A 22,148-nucleotide genomic window follows, 5' to 3' on the forward strand; every position below is an offset into this window, starting at 1 on the left:
ACCTGAGGAGTCAAAGAGGACAAAGATGCCGCCTAACCGAGGCAGGAGAGGTGGCATTCGGCACCGGCGGCGATGCAATAAGGTACCCCTGCCATCTATAATCTTCAGCAACACCCGATCATTGAGGAATAAGACAGACGAGCTTCGATTGAACACTCGGGTCTGCCATGAATATCGGGAATCATGCCTCATGATCTGCAGAGACCTGGCTCCAGCCATAATCAAGCCTCCCCTCTTAAACTCTGATCATAACACCGTTCAACTGATCCCAATTTACAAGCCTGCCATTAAAAGCAACAAACCCATCTTGAAGATGGTCAGTGACGTGCAGGACACGTATAAGGAGGAACTTAGTGGCTGCTTCTTTGCGACGGACTGGGGCGTCTATTACCAGGATAGCGATATGGATAGCACAGTGGATGCAATTACTGACTATATTAAATTTTGCATCAATATCGGGGTGCCCAAAAAGACTGAAAATTAAACCAAACAACAAAGACTATTGCCCGACATCAAGAACTGCATCAAACACAAAAAAGGCAAGGGAACTGAAAAAGTACTGGAGATGCCGTATGCATCATTTCTCATCTCATACAGGAGCACTTTGAAGATACTAAAGCCCTTGCTAGTTTAGTTTTTATGGATTTTAGTTCAGCTTTTAATACGATTTTGCCTCAAACCCTTTTAACAAAGCTACAACAGATGGAGGTGAATCCTTACTTGGTTAAATGGTATCAGGCCTTCTTACAGATAGGACACAACAGGTCAGGGTTAACTCAACACTCTCTAACAAACAAGAGCTGTGTCAGCTCGCCTCTCCTTTTTACATACAAATGAATGCAGGTCTCATTACATAAATAATTATGTTTATTAAGTTTTCTGGCGATACAGCCATTTTAAGGTCCTTTAACACAGGTCTCAGACACGGTCTCTCGGTCAATCAGTCAGAGATAGAGAGGGTGTTGCTATGGTGTAAGACAAATAATCTGGTCTTAAAGACCCCCTCCCATGAAAATTGTGTTTTTCGTGCTTTTCACATGTTCCTGTGGCATTTTTATTGTGTTAGAGGACATATCAGCAGAAAAGGAAGTGCAAAATTGCATTTCTGAGTTTTTCTGCCTTCAAATTGCTGTGAACCAATGGCAGACGCAAACTGGCTGTTTCAGGGAGACTGGGGTTGACATGTCACAACCCCAGGGGAGGGCACTAGTGCTACAAGCTCCCTCCTCCTGTCTAGAAAGATGCCCCGCTCTGCATCTGGCCCAGAGGTGAAAGGCTAGGTATAGCTCACCTGGTAGAGCAGCTTGCACCGTGAGCAAGGACTATATTCCAGTCTGGAATCGAATCCCAGTGTGCAGTTTTGCGCTAAACGCGCTGTAATCGGTAATTGTACAATGTCCAGCTGTCAGTGAGGGGGTGGCTGGGTGGGGCAGCGCAGTCTCCGCCCACCCTCCAGAGGTGCATTGCTAATGAAGTGCTGGTTTTAAAATAACCAAAAAGGGTCGCGGGAGGGGGACTTTAAATGTTAGTAAGACTAAAGAAATTATCTTTGACCCTAGATCTGTTGGTGACCATTACTCAGTTACAATCAGTGGGGAGTCAGCGGAACAGGTCATCACATTTAGGTGTTTGATTCTCATTTAAAATGGGACACGCATGTTGAGTTGGTTTGCTCTCTATGGTCAGCCAGGGCCTTCATTTTAGGGCTTAGGGTCTTTGTCATAGAGAAGGACATTATGATTACCTTTTTATCGAGCTGCCATTGAATCCATCATCAGATATGGAGTTATGATATGGTACGGGAACTTAAAGCAGAAGTAAGTGGTCCGGTCGTTTTCGCTAATGCTGCGTTCCAGGCAGGCTTTTGAAATCGTAAATTACAGCTTCAAGTCACAACTTACGACTTTGTAGCGTTTCAGGCAACCCACTCGTGTTTTTCCGACCTGTTTTACCGGTGAAAGTCACTATAACGGCCACTCGTAACTTCCGACCGGTGAACTCGTACCAGATCGAACTGGTACCACTTCACGGTCGGAAAAATACGAGTTTCCTTGAACGCACCAAAACAGTCCTCGTCGCTACGTCACCACATTCACGGCGTTCCTTGGCTGCACACACAGCCCTGCATGCCGTTCTCTCTCCTCATTGGATAAAAACTGTAGGATACGATAAATGTTTTCTCTTCGGCTCAGAGCAGAGCAGAGGGACTGACAGACCCGTGTTTCAGTCCAAACACTCTATGTAAGTGATTGCTGTCGGAAGATATAACTATTTAAGACTTATATTAACACAAATATATCACTTACTTCTGCTTTAAAGCCCAACTGCAAACCCTCATTTTGAGGGTTGATTGATCACCACTGTTGACTGTCATTACTGGGGGAGGCGCTTCTATTACAGTGCTTTTTTACTTGAATGGGCAATATTATGCATGTTACTGTGTGCATGGCTGTGTGAGTGAGGGATACCATGCATAGAGGGGTGGCTGTGTGTCTGTTAGTGTGAGTGTGGTCGGGACAGCCAAGGGATGAGATGCGTGTGTGTGTGAGGTGGAGATGTAAGTGGTGTAGCAGGGGGCATCCCATTTTATGTATTTTTATGTATCTGTGTTTTGGCCACATGTTTTCTATTGTGTTTGGCAGCAACTATTTATTGATTGTATCTGTCTGTATCTCTCAAATGCCCAAGACCAATTTCTCCACCATAGGAGACAATAAAGGCTCATCCTATCTTATCTTAACATCTTTCAGAAGTCAAGAGCATCCAATGAACGTCATTAACTGCAGCCCAGTGGCTCTTCATTCAAACAGGTTAGTGTGTTGTTTTCTGACACACACTCAGCTCGACAGTGATGAATGGAAGGCCATCATGTTACACAGACACCAACACATCAATGCTGTGGTGTTACAATAAGAACACCAGAGCTGCCTGTCATCATAAAGGGTTGAGTGTATAGGATCCTGGCTTGTTGATGTGTAACAGAAGAACCACCTGCAAAAACTTGATGTTCGTAGGAGGCATAGTGGATCAAACAAACACAGACAACCTACATAAAGCGCCACTCCCTCTTCGGCCTTCTCAGCCTTAAAACACAATACAAGGGCTTAACTTTTCTCCTGTGTGCCCACATGACCAGTGAGGGCCTGAGACAATGGACACCACAGAAGATGTGTTCACCTTACACTGAGATCTTCAACACGTCAAAAGAATGATTCCTTGATTCAAAATCATTATCACACTGTGATTCAGTGTGAAGTCAGATCACAGCACAACTTTCTCATCAATCTGTCTGCACAGCAGCCTGCATCTCAGTTATGCCCAAAGTAACACTCCTTGTCTCTGTCTCCACTGATCCATACTCATCTCTCATACTTGCACCTGCAACGCTACTTGCACAAGGTCAGCTCTTCCCCCTCATGGGAGACAGAAAAACAAGCTTTTTGAGCAGGAAAGTGATGGAAAAGTTTTGCAGAATCTCACAGACCAGCTCTGGTGTTGTCAGAGACGTGAGGCCACCTCCTCCTTACACTTGAGTTCTGTCTCAAGTGGAAGAAAACACACTGTGACAGCCACCGAGGAGATCTCGTTCAGTGTGGCAACGTACAAGCGGGAGGATAATGAGTGGCCTGTGGCATTCAATACTTCTGATGGAAAGGTTTGTAAAAGTGTGAGTCAATGTGACAAAAGGATTGTGCAACAGTTACATAAGGTCTAGCAGACTACTTCCTCTCCTGTCTAGAAAGGATAAGGGATTCAATACAGGTATGACACATAAATAAGTATTTTGCTCACTAGTTAATTTTGCAGCTGCTTTGGTTATTTGAAAATTATATGAACTGTACATGGAAATAAGACATTTTCTGTCCAACAATACCGCATGCTGATCCTGGGCTGCATTCACTTCACGACCATCCTCCAAGAATATTACTTTAATTTGCTTGATAGTGAGAAAGAAATAAAGTACTTGGGAATTAAGATAATACTAATGTAAATTAAGGAAGGCCATAGTAGTATATTATTTATAGAAATGCGCAATATTGCTCATTGGGATCATTATGAGTTTCTTTTTGGTTTCACACTGAACTGTTGAGAATCTTTTTACAGACGGTGATGAGTCGTGACTTCACGTAATTTGTTGGATGAGCTTTAGCATGCTGTTAAATTGCGTTGCCACAGCACAAGAATAGTGTAATGACTTTGCTTCTATAAATACAGGAAGTGTTCCAGGTTGGCCTAACATCCACAGTAAAAGCAGTAGAGCGTTAAATGCAGTCACACTTATTTCTAGTGTTGATTCCCTTTTTTTACTGCTACATTTTAAAGAAGCTCTGGAGTATGGTGTGATTGCTGTGACCGCAGATTGCAGCGTTCAGTCTGCAGAAGGAGACAAGCTGCTAGTCGCAATTATGATGGTACCTATAAACTCTCCCGTACCAACAGCTTCTCGCTTGCTAGAGGGGCCAAAAATGCTCCATTAGCTTGTTCGTGCATACCACTAAAACAGACACCCAGTACTTCCGTATCTCAATATCGAGGAGTTGAGATTGAAATGACGAGTCACTTTAGCGCGCTAAAGCGAATGCCAGGTGTGTATCTACTGATTTTTTTTAAAGCCTTAATTATACTTGAAAATACTGAAATGGACAAAAATACATAAATTTTAATTAGATCAACACAATCAGCTCCAGATATAACTAAAACAAAAAAACAGTGGCCTTCAGCTATGTGGTGACGTCAAGGGGCATAAAAAACAAACAATGAGGTTCAACAAAAGGAACTTTACATATTGCATGAACAGTTGACGCTACATGCTACAACTATGATGATTAACTTCTATATATCCAACAAAATTAAAGACTCATCTGTGCAGCTGCGTTTGATGCACATGTGACGGTGGGAAAAATAATCCTGGTTCTTATAAATACACATGGGTGCATGCAGCGTGTGTTGACACAGCAGCTGATAATGAAACCAGCTGTTTCTCTTTAAAATAAAGAAAGTACAGTGAACACCAAACCACCCACACAAGGCTATCAGCACTCCTACTTATATGGCCCATAGCCCCCACTCCCCACTTCGTGCTTAAATAAATTTCAAAAGAAACAGCCAAAACTGAGATAGTCAGTAACGACTATCTAACAAGCATGTAGGTCAAGAGGATAAATACATCAGTTGTATGGATAGAAGGAGAAAAGGTAGTGGGGTGGGGGAGGGGGGGCAAGGGAACTTAAAGGAAGACAATAAAGACCAGGGTGGAGGCAGGAAGAGATGACTATAAAGAGAGGACAGGAGCTGGAGGAAACAGTGATCTCGACTGAGCAACACATCCAAGGAAAAACTGGTGCCAGAAATCTTCCCCTTTGCTGTCCTCCATTAAAAAAGACCCACAGCACTCTGGCCCTCATCTCTGTCCCTTTTTCCTCATCGTCTAATATGGGTCTTAAAAGTAATTTACAGCAACATATGTGGCAAGGCATCAAAAGTGCATTTAGCAGATAAAGATGCCATTGCTGACAGAAATGTGGTGCCTGGAGCAAGGCGACAGCTCTGTACTCTGCTCTCTCTCACAGTTTTTTCACTCTACCAGCTCCACACTCTCTTTCTCTCTCTCTCTCTTCCTCCTCCTCTCCCTTCCAAGTCTTTCCCCAGTGTTTTCTCTCATGTCTTTCCTTATCTTTTCACCTCCAACTCATTCTCTCCCTCCTTTCCTCTTCTCCTCCTATCTCTGCTTACTTCCGCCCCCACATATCTCCATCCCAATTTCCCCCCTTGCCACCTCCTACTCAACTCCCTCCTTCCTCCGTCATCCTGATTTCATGGCCATTTAAAGGAAAACCATTCAATGTGACTCCTGTGTAATGTTTTCCAAAATATATGTCTTATTCAAACCATGTTGCGTCATGAGCCAAGATTTTATGTCCTGCTTCTATGGTGTGGAGCAGTTTTGGTCCTGCTGCGGCTCCCTGGACAAGACACCAGTGTCTCATAGAGGCTTAGCTCTCCTTTAACACTTCGTTTAACATCGTGTGGCAACCAGCGAGTCACAGTTTTTAAGACTCTAAAATGACTCCTCAGGGGATCAAATCGCAAACCTCTTACAACCAGTCCACTGATCTGTGGCTGGTCCCCTAAAATTTAAGCATCAGCCATGTATGTCCACATCAACCTTTCCCTCTTGTCCTCTTTGGCACTCTTCTCTGCTCTCCCCCTTCTCTCTCACTCTCTCTTTCTGTAGCTTCCTAAACCTCCTTGACTACACAGTCCCCCCCCCCCAACAGATTTACAGTATTGCCTTTCGGCTTCCTCCCCGTAAATACTTCCCACCAGCCCTCCACCTTCTCCCTCTCCCACCCTCGTCCAGACAGTGTGATGCGGGTAATGTGTTGTTGAGTTAATGGGTTCATTTTTCAGCATTTTCCTCCTTCTGTCTTTGTGTCTGAGAGGAGAGGAAAATCTTGACTTCATTGTGTGGAGGTACAATGAAATTATGGTTTTCAGACGTTACCTCAACATGAATAATCCACCTCTAAATCAATGTCATTTGTGTTTTCCAGCTCCTTAAGTAATCAGCTAATTTTTAAAGGAATAGTTTGACATTTTGGGAATTATTCCAAATCCACTTTCTCACTGGGAGTCAGATGTTTGTCTAAGGTTAGCTTAGCAAAATAGGGTCGCAAACAGATGCCTTGCCCTGTTTCCAGATATTAGATATTAGATATGGTTCATTATAAGCAAACCAGCTGCTGGGCTTAAGCTTCAGACTTGAGGGTGGTATTGATTTTTTAATCTTCTTCACCAATAGACAAGCAAGTTTCCCAAAATGTAAGGCTATTTCTTTAAGACCAACAGAATATTGTAGTATCCAGCAATAGGTGCGTTTACATGGACACAAATATTCGGAATAAAGGGCTGATCCGAATAAAAATGTGCCATGTAAACACGTCAATTGGAAGATTCTGATCGGATTCGGCTCGATCCGAAAGAAATTCTGTTCGAACGAGAGGGGTGGTTTATACCGATCGTTATTCCGAACGAGGTCCATGTAAACACTTATTCCGATCATTACATCCTTTCCCACTAGCACGACACGGCTGTCTACACAGTTCTACTCGGTTCTTATTTATTTAGCCTATTCATTTTTGCTTTTACACACTCCAGTGTGACGTCCGACAGGAATCAAACCCGCTAAGTTTAAAAACACCCTGGCAGCAGCGCACACGGATCTACTGAGAGTTGTTATTCTGTCACCTGAGGTAACGAGGTGGACGAGTGAGTTTGGAGCTGATGAGAGGAGAGAAAAAAGAGAGCGAGTAGTAGCCTACCGACCCGATATCGCCGTGTATCTCGCTTTCAGAGTAATCCTGCTTCTTTCCCCGCTCTCTCTCCGTTGTCTTCACCGTCTTCCACTGACGTAACTCCCCAAATGTCCAGAGCGCACATGGCTAATTAATATGCACGGCGCGCGCTGTTTTGCATTGACCATATGGTTGTGTTTGGGTGTATAGAGGGCGGGATATGGCGTGTTCACATCCGCACTTTTCATGGGTCCGGTGAGATTTATCAATGGCAGGAACAGTAGTAGCTACACGTTGCTGAGTCTGCTTAATAACGATATAGGAGTACAGCAACAGCTCTTAAAATCTGGCGCAGGTCCATTTTGAGTAGGCTACTGAATGGGATAAATTGAGCCACTTCCGCGTTTATTGGTTTGTTTACACTAGTACAGGAAGTACAACTCTTCTTCTGCTGTTGTTTTAGGGAAAAAGACAGCTCTGCGCATGTCAAAATGCTGTTATTCTGAATAAAGCTTGGTGCATGTGTATGCACGTCATGATCGGATTATTTGATTTTGCGCCCATGTAAACAGTGGATTCGGATTTTCCGATCCCTCAAATTTTTAATCTGATTAAGAAAATTTGCGCATGTAAACACGTCTAATGATAATTAAGTACAGCACTTTGATGGAAAGTGCTCTATAAATACAAAAAAATATTAAATTATTAAGTACAATTATACAGTACCATGGTCTGAGTGAATACTCGATTCTAATGTAGAGTGTAGGTTAAAAAGTGATACTGGACACCCATAAAGACGTTCTGGGTCAAATTGCCTGATTACGGTTCTAAATTTTCTTCAGCGCATCATGACACTGGAGTCTGCAACACACAAGCGGTAAGAAGTGCACTGGCCTTCTGAAATGATACTTTGTGTCACCTCCCTTCACTGATCAACTAGTCTGTAACTCTACGCTGTGGCCACAGCCGGTCTCCTTTTCTTTTTTTAATCAAGAGATATTAAATAGTCCGCTCAGCCGCTTCTTGTGAAAAATGTATGATTTAAAAAAACAATTGATTTATTTATTTCGTATGTAACTATAGTGTAAGCGGGATAATGCCCATCGAGGTGTCCGATTATCAGTAATTAATCACGCCTCTGTGTCGTCCATCAATTTCTGATAATGGCCACCTTGTCAGACATTATCCCATTATTTGATAAATATATTACCAGTATACTTTAATGCTGACTAGGTCATTGCACTCACTCTTGCCGTCATACAGTATGCCCTCACATCATAAATCTCAACACTCATTGCAGCTCCTTGATTCCACATTCAGGAAACAACTTAATGTTTCTTAAGTGACCCTGAAAAACAGGCCCCTGCTCCCTGTCTCTCTAGCTTCCATCTCACTCCTCACACTTTTTTGTGTACGACGCTTGTTGGGTCTACCCACCACCCCACACCCACCTCTCCAAACGCACCGCTGTTTCTCATAGTGTTCGAAAGGCATCCCGCTGCCAGAAGAGGAAAACAGATCGATCCAAAAAGAATCAACAGAGAAGAAGACAGGACAAGTCTTGCTGGTAGTTCATAAAGCCTTTTGACAACAATCACTACGCAAAACTATAAGATGTCTCTAAATGAAAAGAAAAACGCTGTGCATTGCAAATACTTGGTGTTGTGTCTCAGAATGCGTTTTTGTTATATACATAATATGTCAGGGAGCATCAGATTTTCGCAGGAGCAGTTTCTTCAGAATGAGAAGAAAATGGGGTGCACAAATAGAGAAGATGAAATATTCCGCTGGAAGATGTTTCATCTGAAGTGAGAGAAAAGGATGAGGCTGGTGCAGGGGGGGATAAAAGGAAAATGCAAGACAGGCAGCTTTATGTTGGCGTCAACATCATTTGGAGAAGTGATAGAAATCAACCCTGCTTCACCTACTTATCTCTGTGGTGTGAGATGCGTCTACTTTTGACAGCCCTGAAAATGCCTCTGCCTCTAGATGTGTGTTTATGTGCTGGATGTATTTACATGCACATTTGTGTGCCCATGACATCCCCGAAAAGAATACGTGCAAGTGTGTTTGTGTTTGTTTGTGTGTGCGTATACGTACAAACAGATAAAGCTTTGAGCATCTGAGATATTTCAGAAAACTAATGCAGGCTTGATGCCCTTGTGTGATCAAAGAATACGGGGCTTCTTTCATTACCTTTGACGGAGGAACACATTTGGATGTTTGCCTGACTCTCTCTCTCTCTCTTTCTCTCTCTCTGACTCTGCCTGAAGGGCGCAGAGAGTGTTGGTTATCAGAGAAGTGCTGTGCATTGGAGAACCCTTTTAACAAGGTGGAAAAGCAGCTCTGCTTTGGAATTCAGGAATCATGAAGGCTGGGTAGCTGCACTGCTGATTCACGCTAAATTAGGGAGAAGCGTGAATTCACCTTATAGGCTGTTTCTTGGGAAACTAGGTTACTTATGTGCTTTCACTTGGAATATACCACAACAAATCGTTCACATATTGCAGAACATGTTCACTGTTGTGTATGTGTGTGTGCACATATGAATCAAAGCTGCATGATGCATCTTAAGGACAGTAGTAAATAGAGAGCCTGACCTTCAACCACAGAACCTCGTATCCACCAGGCTGAAATCTCTAACAGGCTTCAGGGGAGCTGCTCCGACTGACCCTCTGGTTTGGCCTCTCTGCAGAGGGGGGGAAACAAAAAGGGATAGTAAGTTATTATATTCCAAGTATTTATAAAGAAGACTGGGGTAGCCATGACACGGGTCTTTAACATATAAGCTTGTTGCGCTGTGTCATGTGGAGAAAGAGATTTATACTGTTAATTTCTCATATCATATACAGGCTCTTATCTTTAAAGCGAAATAAGCTTGGGATATTCGTTATGCCTATTCATTATGGTTCACATTTCAAAAATGGCATCTTGGGAGACTCTGATGTCTGCCTTTGATGTGCATGCATCATTTTACGACAAAAATACACTTGATATGCATTATTCAGAACCATATTAAAAACAAGCTTTGCTAATCTAGTAACTAATGAATATGAACAAATTTGTACCAACAAAGAAAAGAAATGCAGATTTAATGCAGTAATCTACAGTAAAAGCCACTGTGCCTTTGTTATCACATCCTGATGAGAATGTTTCATTTTCAGTCTACTAACTTTAATTACGTGCTTCTACTGTGACGACCCTGCACCTACAGGATGAAAACAAAGGCAAATATCTATATGGCCACTTTCTGTTAAATATCATAGTAAAAAGAAATGTTTCTGAAAAATCTGACAAGGATCTTTCAGCCTTGAAGGTAGTTATGAAGTTCACAGTTCATAAATCATGTAGCAATTTAAACCACAATTGTATTCGCCTCTTATAAATACATTTATCATAAACCAAATACTGTACTTTAAGAGTGTGTCCTGAGAGAGAGGGAGAAAAGAAAAAGTAAGGATTGGAGGAAAATGAGTTGCAGGAAGTGGAAATTTAGTGGACTGTAGCAGAGGGTAAGAGAAACTGATGATGGTGAAGTTAGTGCAGCTCTCTGCCAAGACTGGGAACAACAGTGGTTATTTCAGGATGGATTACACAACATGCAGCCCAGCAAATAAAGTACCAACATACAAATCATCATTTGAAGCGATGTGGCCAAAACTCATCTGTAATCACCAATCCTCAACCTTTAATTATTATTCCCGCAGATCATGTCCACATAAATCACATGTGTTTTCATCATAAAAGATTTTTTTTCCAGGCAGCATGGCAAGTTGACATAGTTACTAACAAAAGCTGCAAACAGGAAACAATACAAAGTACACAGCAGAATTTGCATGGACACCAAGAACTTGCTTTGTAATTAATGCAACACTTTGGCAATAGCCCCTCAGGCTGCTGCCTTGAAGCACTGAAGCTGTGATGCAACTGACAAGTTTTTTGGGGTAATATGATGGCATATTTCTCCTGTGAAAATAAATTGAAATGGGAACAGATTGAAATTAACACCAAAAAAGTTTTCGGGACAATATGCTATATTTTTTTTAGCACATCCAATGTTGTGACTTCCCTGGCAACGGTGCTACCCAGGATATTTCTCAGCAGTGTTTTTGATTGGAGGCTACAGACAGGTAGCAGTGCTGCGAGTAAAGGTGAAAGAATGTTGTGGCTCCATGAATAGATGCACATTAAGTTGGATCAAAGTAAATAAAAATAAATAAATAAATAAACCCTGTTAGGATAAAGGTGGTAATAGCTGATATATTTGCATATTTAACAAAATCTTCTTCTTTCCTTCCAAACATGATTGAGCACATGTACATATACTGTACACATCTTCCAAGGATACAGTTTTAACATCAGTGTTGCTATTAATCAGCCAATACTTCTGATGACCATCTGCTTATTCTGTGACCCCAGCCAGCCTGATGCAAGCCATGATTTAAAAATGGGAAGGAGCGCATAGGCGTTGGCATGTTGCTACAGGTTCTGATGACAAGATGAAATACACAGAGGGAATGCCAGCTTGGAGGCTTATTGGATGCCAAGAAACTGAAGTAATCAGGGCAGCAACACATTGATCTGTCTCCATCTCTGTCAAAATAAAGTTAAATTAACACAATGTGGTGCAATTCTGGGTGATGCTGACCTGTGCTGCAGCAAAAGTTGAGCCAGGATTAACGTCTTTGCTGGACCACTCTGTTGTTGTTGGGGTTTCTTTCTTTCTTTTTGTTGGTCTGGATGTGGCCATTTAAATGCAGATGATGAACCTACTTGTCCAGGTAAATGTCTGTGTGCGCTGCAATTGTGCTGCACTGGGATCTATTTTAACCCTCGTACACATAGTCATATTCTTCATGCTGTATTACAAGCACATGTTTGGGGGTTACTGCTTGTTTTATGAGGGTACTTGCGGACAATATCTTCATAAAGTGAAGTAAAGTCGCTTTCAAGGTAAATGGCCATCTTGAGAACGGACAACTACGTCAGCAGCTCCCACACAGGAAGCATGAACCAGCCACAGAGGTGAGTGCTTTGCAGAGTAAGAGGTATTCCACACACGATTCCTGTGGGACTGGGGATGAATTATTGTGCTCACCTCCACCGGTAAGGAGAGAGAGAGGCAGGGGAGAGACCGTGGATTTGTACCTGGGTTCTTTGGAGGGGATCATGTTGGGTTGTCTGAAGTGGCAGATGAGACTTTTCCCAGGGGGACTCTGCTCGTCTCCTCTCCACTGCTCCTCTCAGCTGTCTGTCAGCTTCTCACATTTTCCACTTTTTACTCTTTTTAACTCAACTTATCTGCCCAAATCCTCATCTCTCTGCTTGCCTATATGGAGCACATGCATATGTATAAATGTGAGATAATGACTAGTAAACCTGTTACCTTTACTGAACTGTTTCACTTACACTTAGGTCTTAATGGGAGACAGCAGAACTAAAACATGATTATACTCATCTAGTCATATCTTAACAGGATACAGTAGCTGTAGCATCTTTACGATTCCTTGAGATTCAAGTCCTGATTTTTTTTTTTGGGGGGGGTCATTTTGTCCATATTTAAAGTTGTTTGTCTTACTTTTATCACCAAAAGCTCCATGACACAATATTATCACAATACCTCAGTCACTAAACAACAACTTTTATTGTTGCGATTATGATACTTTGCAACAACTGCAAATCATGTCACGAAAAGGACAACTTTGTGAGCATCAGCTTCATCTCATGAGACAAAGTTCTCAGTCCGTCCATCTCGCCTAAAATTTTATTTTTGCAAAATTGGATTGTCAAGCAGACAATCAAACAACACCAACGTATAGGCTAATGAAAGATCAATACTCTCTATACGTGTATCAATCCAAAATTGACACATAAAATATTGTGATACTATACTGTATCGATTTTGGCCCTCTGTCTGTAATTCCCATACACAAAGACTGTACAGAGCTCTATAAGAATCATGGCAGATGCTCATACAGTCAGAGGATCTGCAGCAGTAGGTTAAAGTTTAACTGTGTATTGTCACTAACCATCACTGCCTGCCTTGTGGAGATGTATTCTCAAAAGTTCATACACTGACCAGCGGCTGCATGTGTTGACAACCTGTCCAAGGTGCTCATGCAGAGCATGATCAGACAGATTCCTGCCTATCGCAACTATGGTGACGAAATGTGGGTGAAGGAGATGGATGCCTGGATGAATAATGTGGCATACAGTACAGTATGTTACGCAGATATGAGCTAACATAACAATCTATAAGTAGAAAAAACAAGTGGTAGGTGAAGTCTTACAGCTTTACAATTATGTGAACACTGAGGCTTTCTTTTTTATATTATCAGCCTTTAGGGTTTTCCTTGTTGCCATTTAGTCTTACAGAATGTGACTTGTGAGCAAAGGGACTTAATGTGTGAAGGAGCTGTTGTAGTGGGGAGTACAGTAGTCCTTGGTGTTATGGAAAACAACACCTTTAAAACACTCCCTTTTCTCCATTTCCTGCCTCTGTGTTACTGTACATTATCACCTTTTAATCATTAGCCATTCCTTAATAAAATTCTTCTTTCACCTCAACTCACCAGCTTTGTCCCACCAATCGTCTTCATCTTTCTGCATCACTCTGTCTTTTCTGCCTGATCCAACACATTTTTTCTGTCTCCATCTCTCCCCCCCGTCACCACACATCTTTGCTCCTGAATCACAGAAGCTACTTTAAACATTCTGCTGTTCCTGTTTTATGTAAGAAGGTGCGCGCACGCACACACACGCTAATGAATGCGTACAGTTCTCCCTGACACGGGCAGATGCAAAACACACTTTTAAAAGTATGCATGTATATTATTTGTCATTTGTTTTGACTTTTGCTCTATCCTTTGCTACATCTCCACTTTTTCAAACATGAAGGTAACACAAAAATACACACATGGACACAAGTGAACGCGCGCACACACACTTGCTCCCTGCTCCAGAGGCCCCAGAGCAAATGTTGTTATCAGCACTCCACAGGAACAGACCAGTGACTCAGCCTGTCTGACTGAGTGTGTATGTCTGTCTGTGTGTGTATGTGCATGTGAATGTCTCAACAGTCTAAAAACTCACAGTTTCAGTCAGATGTCCTCGGCTCTCTCGGCTCTCAGAGTCGGAAGGACAAACTCACACACCTGGTGTACACTCAGCAGGCTATTTCTCACTTTTCTGCCGGTGGACAGAAAAAACAGCACACACATCTGTCACCATTAAGACTTTTGCTTTTTTGGAAAGAACCTGAACTTTGTTTCTGAGGTTGTGTGGCATTCTCCAGTAGCATGAACGTTTAGCTATAACTGAAGCTAGCAGCACGTAGTGCTTTTGTATGTGGGTCTTGTCCCAGGCCTAGTCCACACGCACCCTGGTACTTTTGCAAACTGAGTTTTTCCCTCCTCCCTTTAAAAAGAAATCCACATCCACACCAGCATGTTTAAGAAAAATCTCTGTTCATTTGGAAATGTAAAAACGTAATAAAAATGCTGTGCATTGCATGCCACAACAGCAGGCTGCAATTTAATTTTAACTTTAAAAAATGCAATGACCAATCATAGCATGGTACAAAAGTAGCATACTTCCGGTCTGATATCCATGACCACCTGTCATAGTGGGCCGTTCAGATGTAGCGTCTTTTGCGTGTACAAACCCATCATTTTCAATTTAGACGTGCTTCAAGCCAATCAATACCCAAAGCTACACCGTAAGCGACATGCATTTGGTGCAACACATGTGATAAGAATTAAACAATCAGCTCTGCCGACCTGCTTCTTCAGCAGCAACATGCTACCCAGCACCCAGAGCCTGCCAGTGTCTCGTCAAGCAGCAGGTTACTCCCTGGTCCAGAAACTCAGTCTCAGTCTCAGTTCTCCACACATAAATGTGAAAATGGCGTTTTGAAAAGTCTACTGCCCGGAAGTTTTTGAAAATATCAGTTTTTTTAAGGAACAAAAATGCCATTTAAGTGTGAATGATAGGCCCAAATGCATATAAACTTATCCAGTTTTGGCTGTTTACGTTTATGTGTGGACATTGTCTCAATGCATTCATTAAGAATTCAGCATTCCAAGATACACAGAAAACTTCCACTCAAACTAATACATTTTCAGTTTGCACTGAAACATCGTTCATGTTCTTTCTTTGGCTTTATATGTGAAGTCAGGTGGACAACACTCTCCTGGCTCTCAAACCTTAATTGTGCAAACTGCTCCCTGAGCCACAGTTGACTCTCTTCTGTGGGTATTATTGCTGCTCTTTGGAAATTCACCACTAGACACAGGAACTACATTCACAGAAGCTTCCAGACTATTTGGTTTAGTTAAAGCAGATATCATCGGCACGGCCGTTTCGGCTAATGCTGTGTTCAAGGCAGGCTTTTGAAACCGTAAGTTACAGCTTCAAGTCACAACTACGACTTGGTAGCGTTCCAGGTAACCCGTAGCTCGTGTTTTTACCGTCCTGTTGTCTGTGAAAGTTCCCTATAACGGCCACTCGTAACTTCCGACCCGTGAACTCGTACCAGATCGAACTGGTATGACTTCACAGGAAGGAAAAACACAAAGTACGAGTTTCCTTGAACGCACCATGAGTTAGCAGCCCCCGCCCTTGTCAGGCATCAATTGGTCCTCGTGCTACGTCACCACATTCACGCGCATCCCTTGGCTGCACACACAGCCCTTCATGCCGTTCTCTCCCCTCATTGGATAACACTTGTATCCCACAAGGAAAATTTTCTCCTCGGGTTACAGCAGAGCAGAGTGACGGAGAGACTCGTGTTTAGGCTGAAATACTTCATGTAAGTGATTGCTGACGGAAAATAGGACTATTTAGGACTTATATTAACAAAAACATTCCACTGATATCTGCTTTAAGGCCAAAACTTTAAGGGGAAATATACATGAGTACAACACTGGTTCTATGGGGTACATCCAAGATCCAGTTATTTAAGCATTTCTCCTCTGAAGCAGGGGGTAGGAACCAGTCTGTGCAGCTGGTGGAGCTACAGAAAGGAAGACAGGAAAAAGAAAGAGGAGCAGGCCAGGAATTTGTAAGCGAGCAACACGTAAAGACTTGGTCTTCCCATATAGGCCATGTTTAATAATAGCTGCTATATACCATGACGCACCACAGTCTGCCTTTAAAAGCCACCTTGCAGATAATACATTTAAGTCCCCACTCAAACTCAAAGTGTTTCGGGCTTAGATATGATGGTGAAAAATCATATATAGAGTGAGGGATCCAGCACTACAGAAATAGTAGTAAGCCAATATATAATGACAGATATGTGAAACAATTAACTTCACATCCTAATGTTTTCATATTGTGATAATGAAGCACAGAACTGAGGATGATGTCACAATAATCAGCCTGTGGTGAGCGGCATAAGAGAATGGCTGCATGTGTCAGCACAGCACGGGGTGCCAGAACAAAGTGAGAAAAAAATAAACAAACCAACAAACAAGGATGACTCAAGAGTGGGTGGATGATAAAAGAAAAAACACAAAATTAAAAAACAAACACACAAGAACAATATCAGCCAATTGACATGCTTTCAGAAGGTACCACCTACTGTTTTTATTACAGTCTAAAAGAGCGCTGTATATAAGTTATCTTATGCATCATAGAATTCAAGAAACAAACAAAAACAAACACAGCGCTCATTTTGATCTCAAATATGTCAGTGTGTAGTGTTAATTTCAATCAATCAATTAAATTTTTCAATAAGGCTTTGTCATGCTTTTGTTGTTTGTCAGTCTGCCTCCAATCCCTTACAGTAAATAGGAAATATGAACAAATATCAACAAACCATCATTTGACCAGATTGGTAAATAGTTTAACACAAACACTTTTGTGTTTTTGAAAAATGTTCATATATAGTTTCCAGATGTGTTAGAAAACCAATGCCAACGATTTCCTGATTCAAATGACTAACTCAGATGAAGATGCCTGTTCTTGGCACACACAAAACAGTCAAGGACAAAACTGTTGCAAATGGCACCAACTTCTTCGTTCACTCTTTATGTTTTCCAAACTCTAAACAAATCCATTGTTTCCGAGTCATAATTACATTTATTGCATTTTCTATGCTACAGTACAAGTGTTGGTGGAATTTGACCTCTTTAGACAAGATCCCTTCTTTTCTTGGCTTCAGCCCTCAAGTACGAATCTAAGGCCTGGACTACACGAATACGATATATTCCTAAATGCACATTTTTCTGTCCAATCGGGCCTCTCAACCACACGAACACGGCGATTTCACCCACATAAACGGAGATATTTTTAAACTGATAAAAAAGTGGAGAAACAAAAAAATATCTGATTGAGTGGATCCGTGTAACGATGTTAAACGGAGCTGGTGTTAACGCGATGACGTCAAGCACCTAGCGCCTAGAGTGTCTAGCCGTTCTGGACCGCTTGACTGCGCATGCTCATAACGTTTTTCTTCTGTGGTATTTTACATTTTGCTAATCGCCACCAATCGGCCAGACATGGTATTGCAGGCTTCAGAATCGTTTTCAGTTTTGCCTCTTCACAGATATTTGAATGATGAAAATATCCACTTAAAAAAATATCCATATACGTGTAGTCCAGGCCTAAGACTGTCCTGACACTCAAACCCCTAAACACAGAAGTTCCAAATAACCACAGTGTTACGTCCTAAAAGGGATTACATAATATACTATAATAAAATAATGCCACCATCAGCCCAGCGCCTGGACTTCCATCAAAAAAGTATTTTATGGATTAGATGCTTTACATTCTAGCACTGAAGTACCATTCATCCATTTCTGCGATAGGTAATATCATGTCATATCTTGTGGTAACCATAGTGTTGTTATATATTAGCAATAACATTTATTGTACGTAAATTAACTTTTAACCACCCGTGTATTGTATAAGTCAGTTAATCAGAGCAAGAAACAAGTAAGTAACAAACAAAATGTTGTGAACCAGAGTGCTGATGGAGTTATTCTGCTCTCGAGTGTGTAGCTTGTATAACAACCCATTACTTTTTATTACTCTGTTTTGTCCATGGTAATTTAATTTGGGAGGCTGGATGGGTGATATAGTCAGGTCTGTTCTGGTGTGTCCTAGCCTTGGGGGACTCAGGGGAGGGCATGTCATTGTGAGAAGAGCAACAAGAGATGGAGTGAGAAAGTGAAAGGAGAAGAGATAGAGCGATAGAGCGGTAGAGGAGGAGGAGGAGGGAAAAAATGCTGAAAATCAAATAGACGGCTTAAGGAATTGATGTAAAATCGAAAGCAAGAATGCAGCAGAAAGAGATTATAGCGTGAATCCAGAGGCAGAGACAAAGCTGATGGGTGTTGATGCGAAACAGACTGCTGGCCTCCCTCCTTGACTTCTGACCTCCTCTGTCACTCTGACAGGAAGTGCGCCCCTCTCCTGACAGGAAATAGACTTATAACCTCTAGATTTATGGGAGTCAGTCGTATCTTTGTCTAATTACAATGTCTGGATTTATAGGAGTCTTGTGTTAATTTCCCTGGAGAGAGAAAAAACCCTCAGGATATCGTTGACATTTCAGTTGTGATGGGTATACTGAATGACTTTGTTGTAATTTTGACGCTTATTTGCCACTGCAAATAGACATAGATGCAATCCACCTCTTTCATATTACAAGCCACTCTTTATATAATAAACTTTTCTTTTTTTTTTTAAACGTGATGTTTTAAGAAAAATATGTATTAACCACAGTGATGTTACACTTTGGGAGACTGGAGCATATGTACTGTAAAACTGGGCGCTTGACCTTCTACTGAAAAGTCCCAACTTTTCTTTAACAGAGCTGGCTAAGAGAGCAGAAAGTGCGATAAAGCAAAGTGATCTTTTGCTTTTTTCTCTTTGTTTATCTTTCTCAGTACAGTAACAACTATTGACTCACTCACTTTATAATTGCAGCCCAGAACTTTTCAAGAGGAAACAAGTTAACTTTTCGTTTCAATTTTACAAATGTTTGCCAGGCTTTTCCCCCTTTTCCTTTTTTTTTTTTTGGTTGATTAGAGTGGTCTGCAAAAGGTTTGGACAGCGTTTACTGGCGACTTTGTAGTATTACAAAGAAAACTGTCTGGCAGCACGGAAAGGAGTCACAGAATAGAGGACAAGAGGGATGGCGAGAGAAAGGGAGAGATGACACATACACATGCGCACAGTCAGTCAGCTCGGCAATAAACAGTAAAGTGGACCGCCTCATGGAGACAAAACACAATGCCGTCAATTAGATTTCAGCAGCATTTGCCTCAGACCCAATACAGAGGCAAAGGACCCTTGCTGATTGCAATCAGTCAGAGTGGCAGACAAATTGGATTACTATTATACATAAAAAAACTATTGAGCATGTTTCCTTTCTTTCCTCCTGTTGCTCCTTTTCCATTATTCTATCATCTTATTGGCTGTCAAAGGGTAAAATGTACGTATATAAAATATTACACTCAATTCAGGATGATGGTAATGATATTTTTTGACTTTCTTGACTCCTGGAGGATAGAGCAGTTGATTTAGCAGACAGGATTTGATTACTATGGGAAAGTGCATATTGTTCTTTTGAAGCAGACTATGTGTCTTTGTTCTTTCTTGACTGCAGTTAAACTAAGTTATTGTTTGTGTTTGAAAGGCAAAGATCCCTCAATCATCTAAAAAGGCCTGTTATTTCTATTCCTACAAATACAACGCCGCAAGAGGGGAAAAAAGACACTTCTCATAAGGTATGTCATCAGTGACATGTTCACTGCCAGCAATTTTTCATGGAGACCTAACCATCCTTTTTTGCTATGGATACCATTCAAAGTTACAGCCACTATAATAACGGTTAATTACGAGGCTACATCGATACTATGTGTAACCTAGCATTATCTAATGTTAGCCACTTCAGTAACTTTATATGTTCAGTGACTCGTAGAGAGACGCGGGGACTTCTGTAGCTGAACCTCTCCACGACTGACAAATATATGACAGAAATCCCTGTGGTTTCATTACTTTATTTTCTACATTGAACATTTCCGTGAATGGCACAGCATACAGTATTCTAGAATTTTAATTATATCATCTTAAATGTCTTAAAATGCAAATACTTGGTCCATACGTTAAGTAGACTAAAATAATCAGTGATTTGACTGATCTGTGTTGAGCCTTTCGTGGCGTTTCCTTCCCGGTTGTGAGGCTCTGTTAAGTAGCTTCACCAATCATGACCCAATCATACATTTTCCTTCTGAACTGATCATTAACAAGTATCCTCTGGAAGAACAGCTACTGCAATACATAGCTTCTTCCTCTGTGTCCTAATGAACTATGCTGTTGCTGGCACGTTCCTTCATTACCATCAACATGGGACTGTAGTTTATCTTCCCACATACAACCTCCCGCTGCGATAAACACCCACTATCTCTGGCTGAAAACAGTCCCTGGCAAAAGTTTAACACTTCTGAAAGATTCCTCATTTGTTCACAGTCTGAGCGAAGTTGCAGCTTGAGAAGCCCAACTTACAGCAAAGAAGTCCACTGTTGTTCAAGTGGCAACTGCAGTGCATTTGTAATTTGGTTGAACTGTCAGTTTTATACAATCAAGGACAACCCAATGAGAACACCTGCTTGTCTGACACATGAAGGAAACTGATGCTAACCATTTGGAGCATCTTGTCTGTTACATTCGTCCGCACTGTAAACCACAGCACCATTGATCTGGGCTGCTGGCTGTCTCAAAGGAATCCATGTCTTTCTCTAGTAAGCTGCTCTTACTGAACGTTCCCACATTGAGTCACAGCTGCAAGATACACAACAGTAAAACCCTAAAGCATTTGACTACAATGCTGTTATAATGGTGCTGAAGCCCTGAAAACATATTTTCCTCAGTCTGCCTCTTACAGCAAGCAATGAGATGGTACATAAGCACAAACATTTCTGATATTGTTATTTCACATAACACATTTCTGTTTGTGTTGTCGTTGCTCTGCTCTCTGGTTTGTGGTGGAGGGAAATCAGTTGGAAAAGGTGATGTCACATACTTTGGCACACCAATTAGGATTTAACAAATTTCAATCAAAACAATTTCTTGTTTGTATCGCTAGCACTGCCCACACACACAGATTCACTAAGTTTGAAACTCTGAATAAGTACCAGCTGAAGACACAATTTTTTGCTAACTTCAACTTGGGTTGTTGTTGCTTATTTCGTCATGAATATTTAGTGTTATGGTGAATCGAGTGCCCGAGGGCTGTTAAAGTGCCCCACATTGGCCAAAACAAGCATAATAAAATTAGACTCAAACAGAAAATCGGAGTTAAATACTTCTTTCTTATCCCCTACTTTGCGGTCACTGACTTCTCTCCCTCCCACGCTTTGATGGGAGTATAACCACTGGTCTCATGTTGTGTATTTAACCTTGAGAAACTCATTTCTCATCTCCACAATCAGCTTCCCTTCACCACAGACAGGGGAGCTGTTTGTATGGGCAGATAATGAGTGACTCTTCAGAAGACTTGCCTCCAAGATTTATGATGCAACTGTCAGGTCAGGTAGTTAGTAGTGATTGACGGCACTCAATGATGAGTGTTGCAACACTTGGGCATTTGGGTCAATGGTGTCTGATAATAAACATCATTTTTTTGTGATTGCCATTGTGGAAAAACTCTGTAATGGTCTAAATGACATGTAATGTTGTATCATTAAAATCAGGCTGGGATTTGGACATGGTGTGTAACATGTTGGTGTCTCTGTGAAACATGGTTGATTTGAGCTAAACAGCTTCTTAACAGTAGCAAATAGGTACAGTGTGGATTGCTGGGTCATGTGGTTGTCATGTTGTTTTTTCTTGTGTTTAGATACA

At 41.5% G+C, this 22,148-nt stretch overlaps 1 protein-coding gene across 2 annotated transcripts in view; it reads right to left on the reverse strand.

The window, feature by feature from the left end:
* LOC146981437 (netrin receptor UNC5C-like) overlaps nucleotides 1-9,599 on the reverse strand; it is a 213,046-nt gene extending 203,447 nt beyond the window's left edge. Inside the window, exon 1 of one of the 2 annotated variants that reach the window (XM_085786628.1) lies at nucleotides 9,492-9,599. In XM_085786628.1, coding sequence (XP_085642754.1) covers nucleotides 9,492-9,510 — 19 coding nt within the window. In that variant the 5' untranslated portion in view covers nucleotides 9,511-9,599. The remainder of the gene's footprint in view (nucleotides 1-9,491) is intronic. The other variant, XM_085786627.1, reaches the window with a different exon arrangement.
* Between the last annotated feature and the right edge of the window lie 12,549 nt (nucleotides 9,600-22,148).

This window comes from Trachurus japonicus, chromosome 9 (assembly GCF_045865225.1).
Source record: "Trachurus japonicus isolate A0001 chromosome 9, Traja_1.0".
NCBI classification, from domain to species: domain Eukaryota; kingdom Metazoa; phylum Chordata; class Actinopteri; order Carangiformes; family Carangidae; genus Trachurus; species Trachurus japonicus.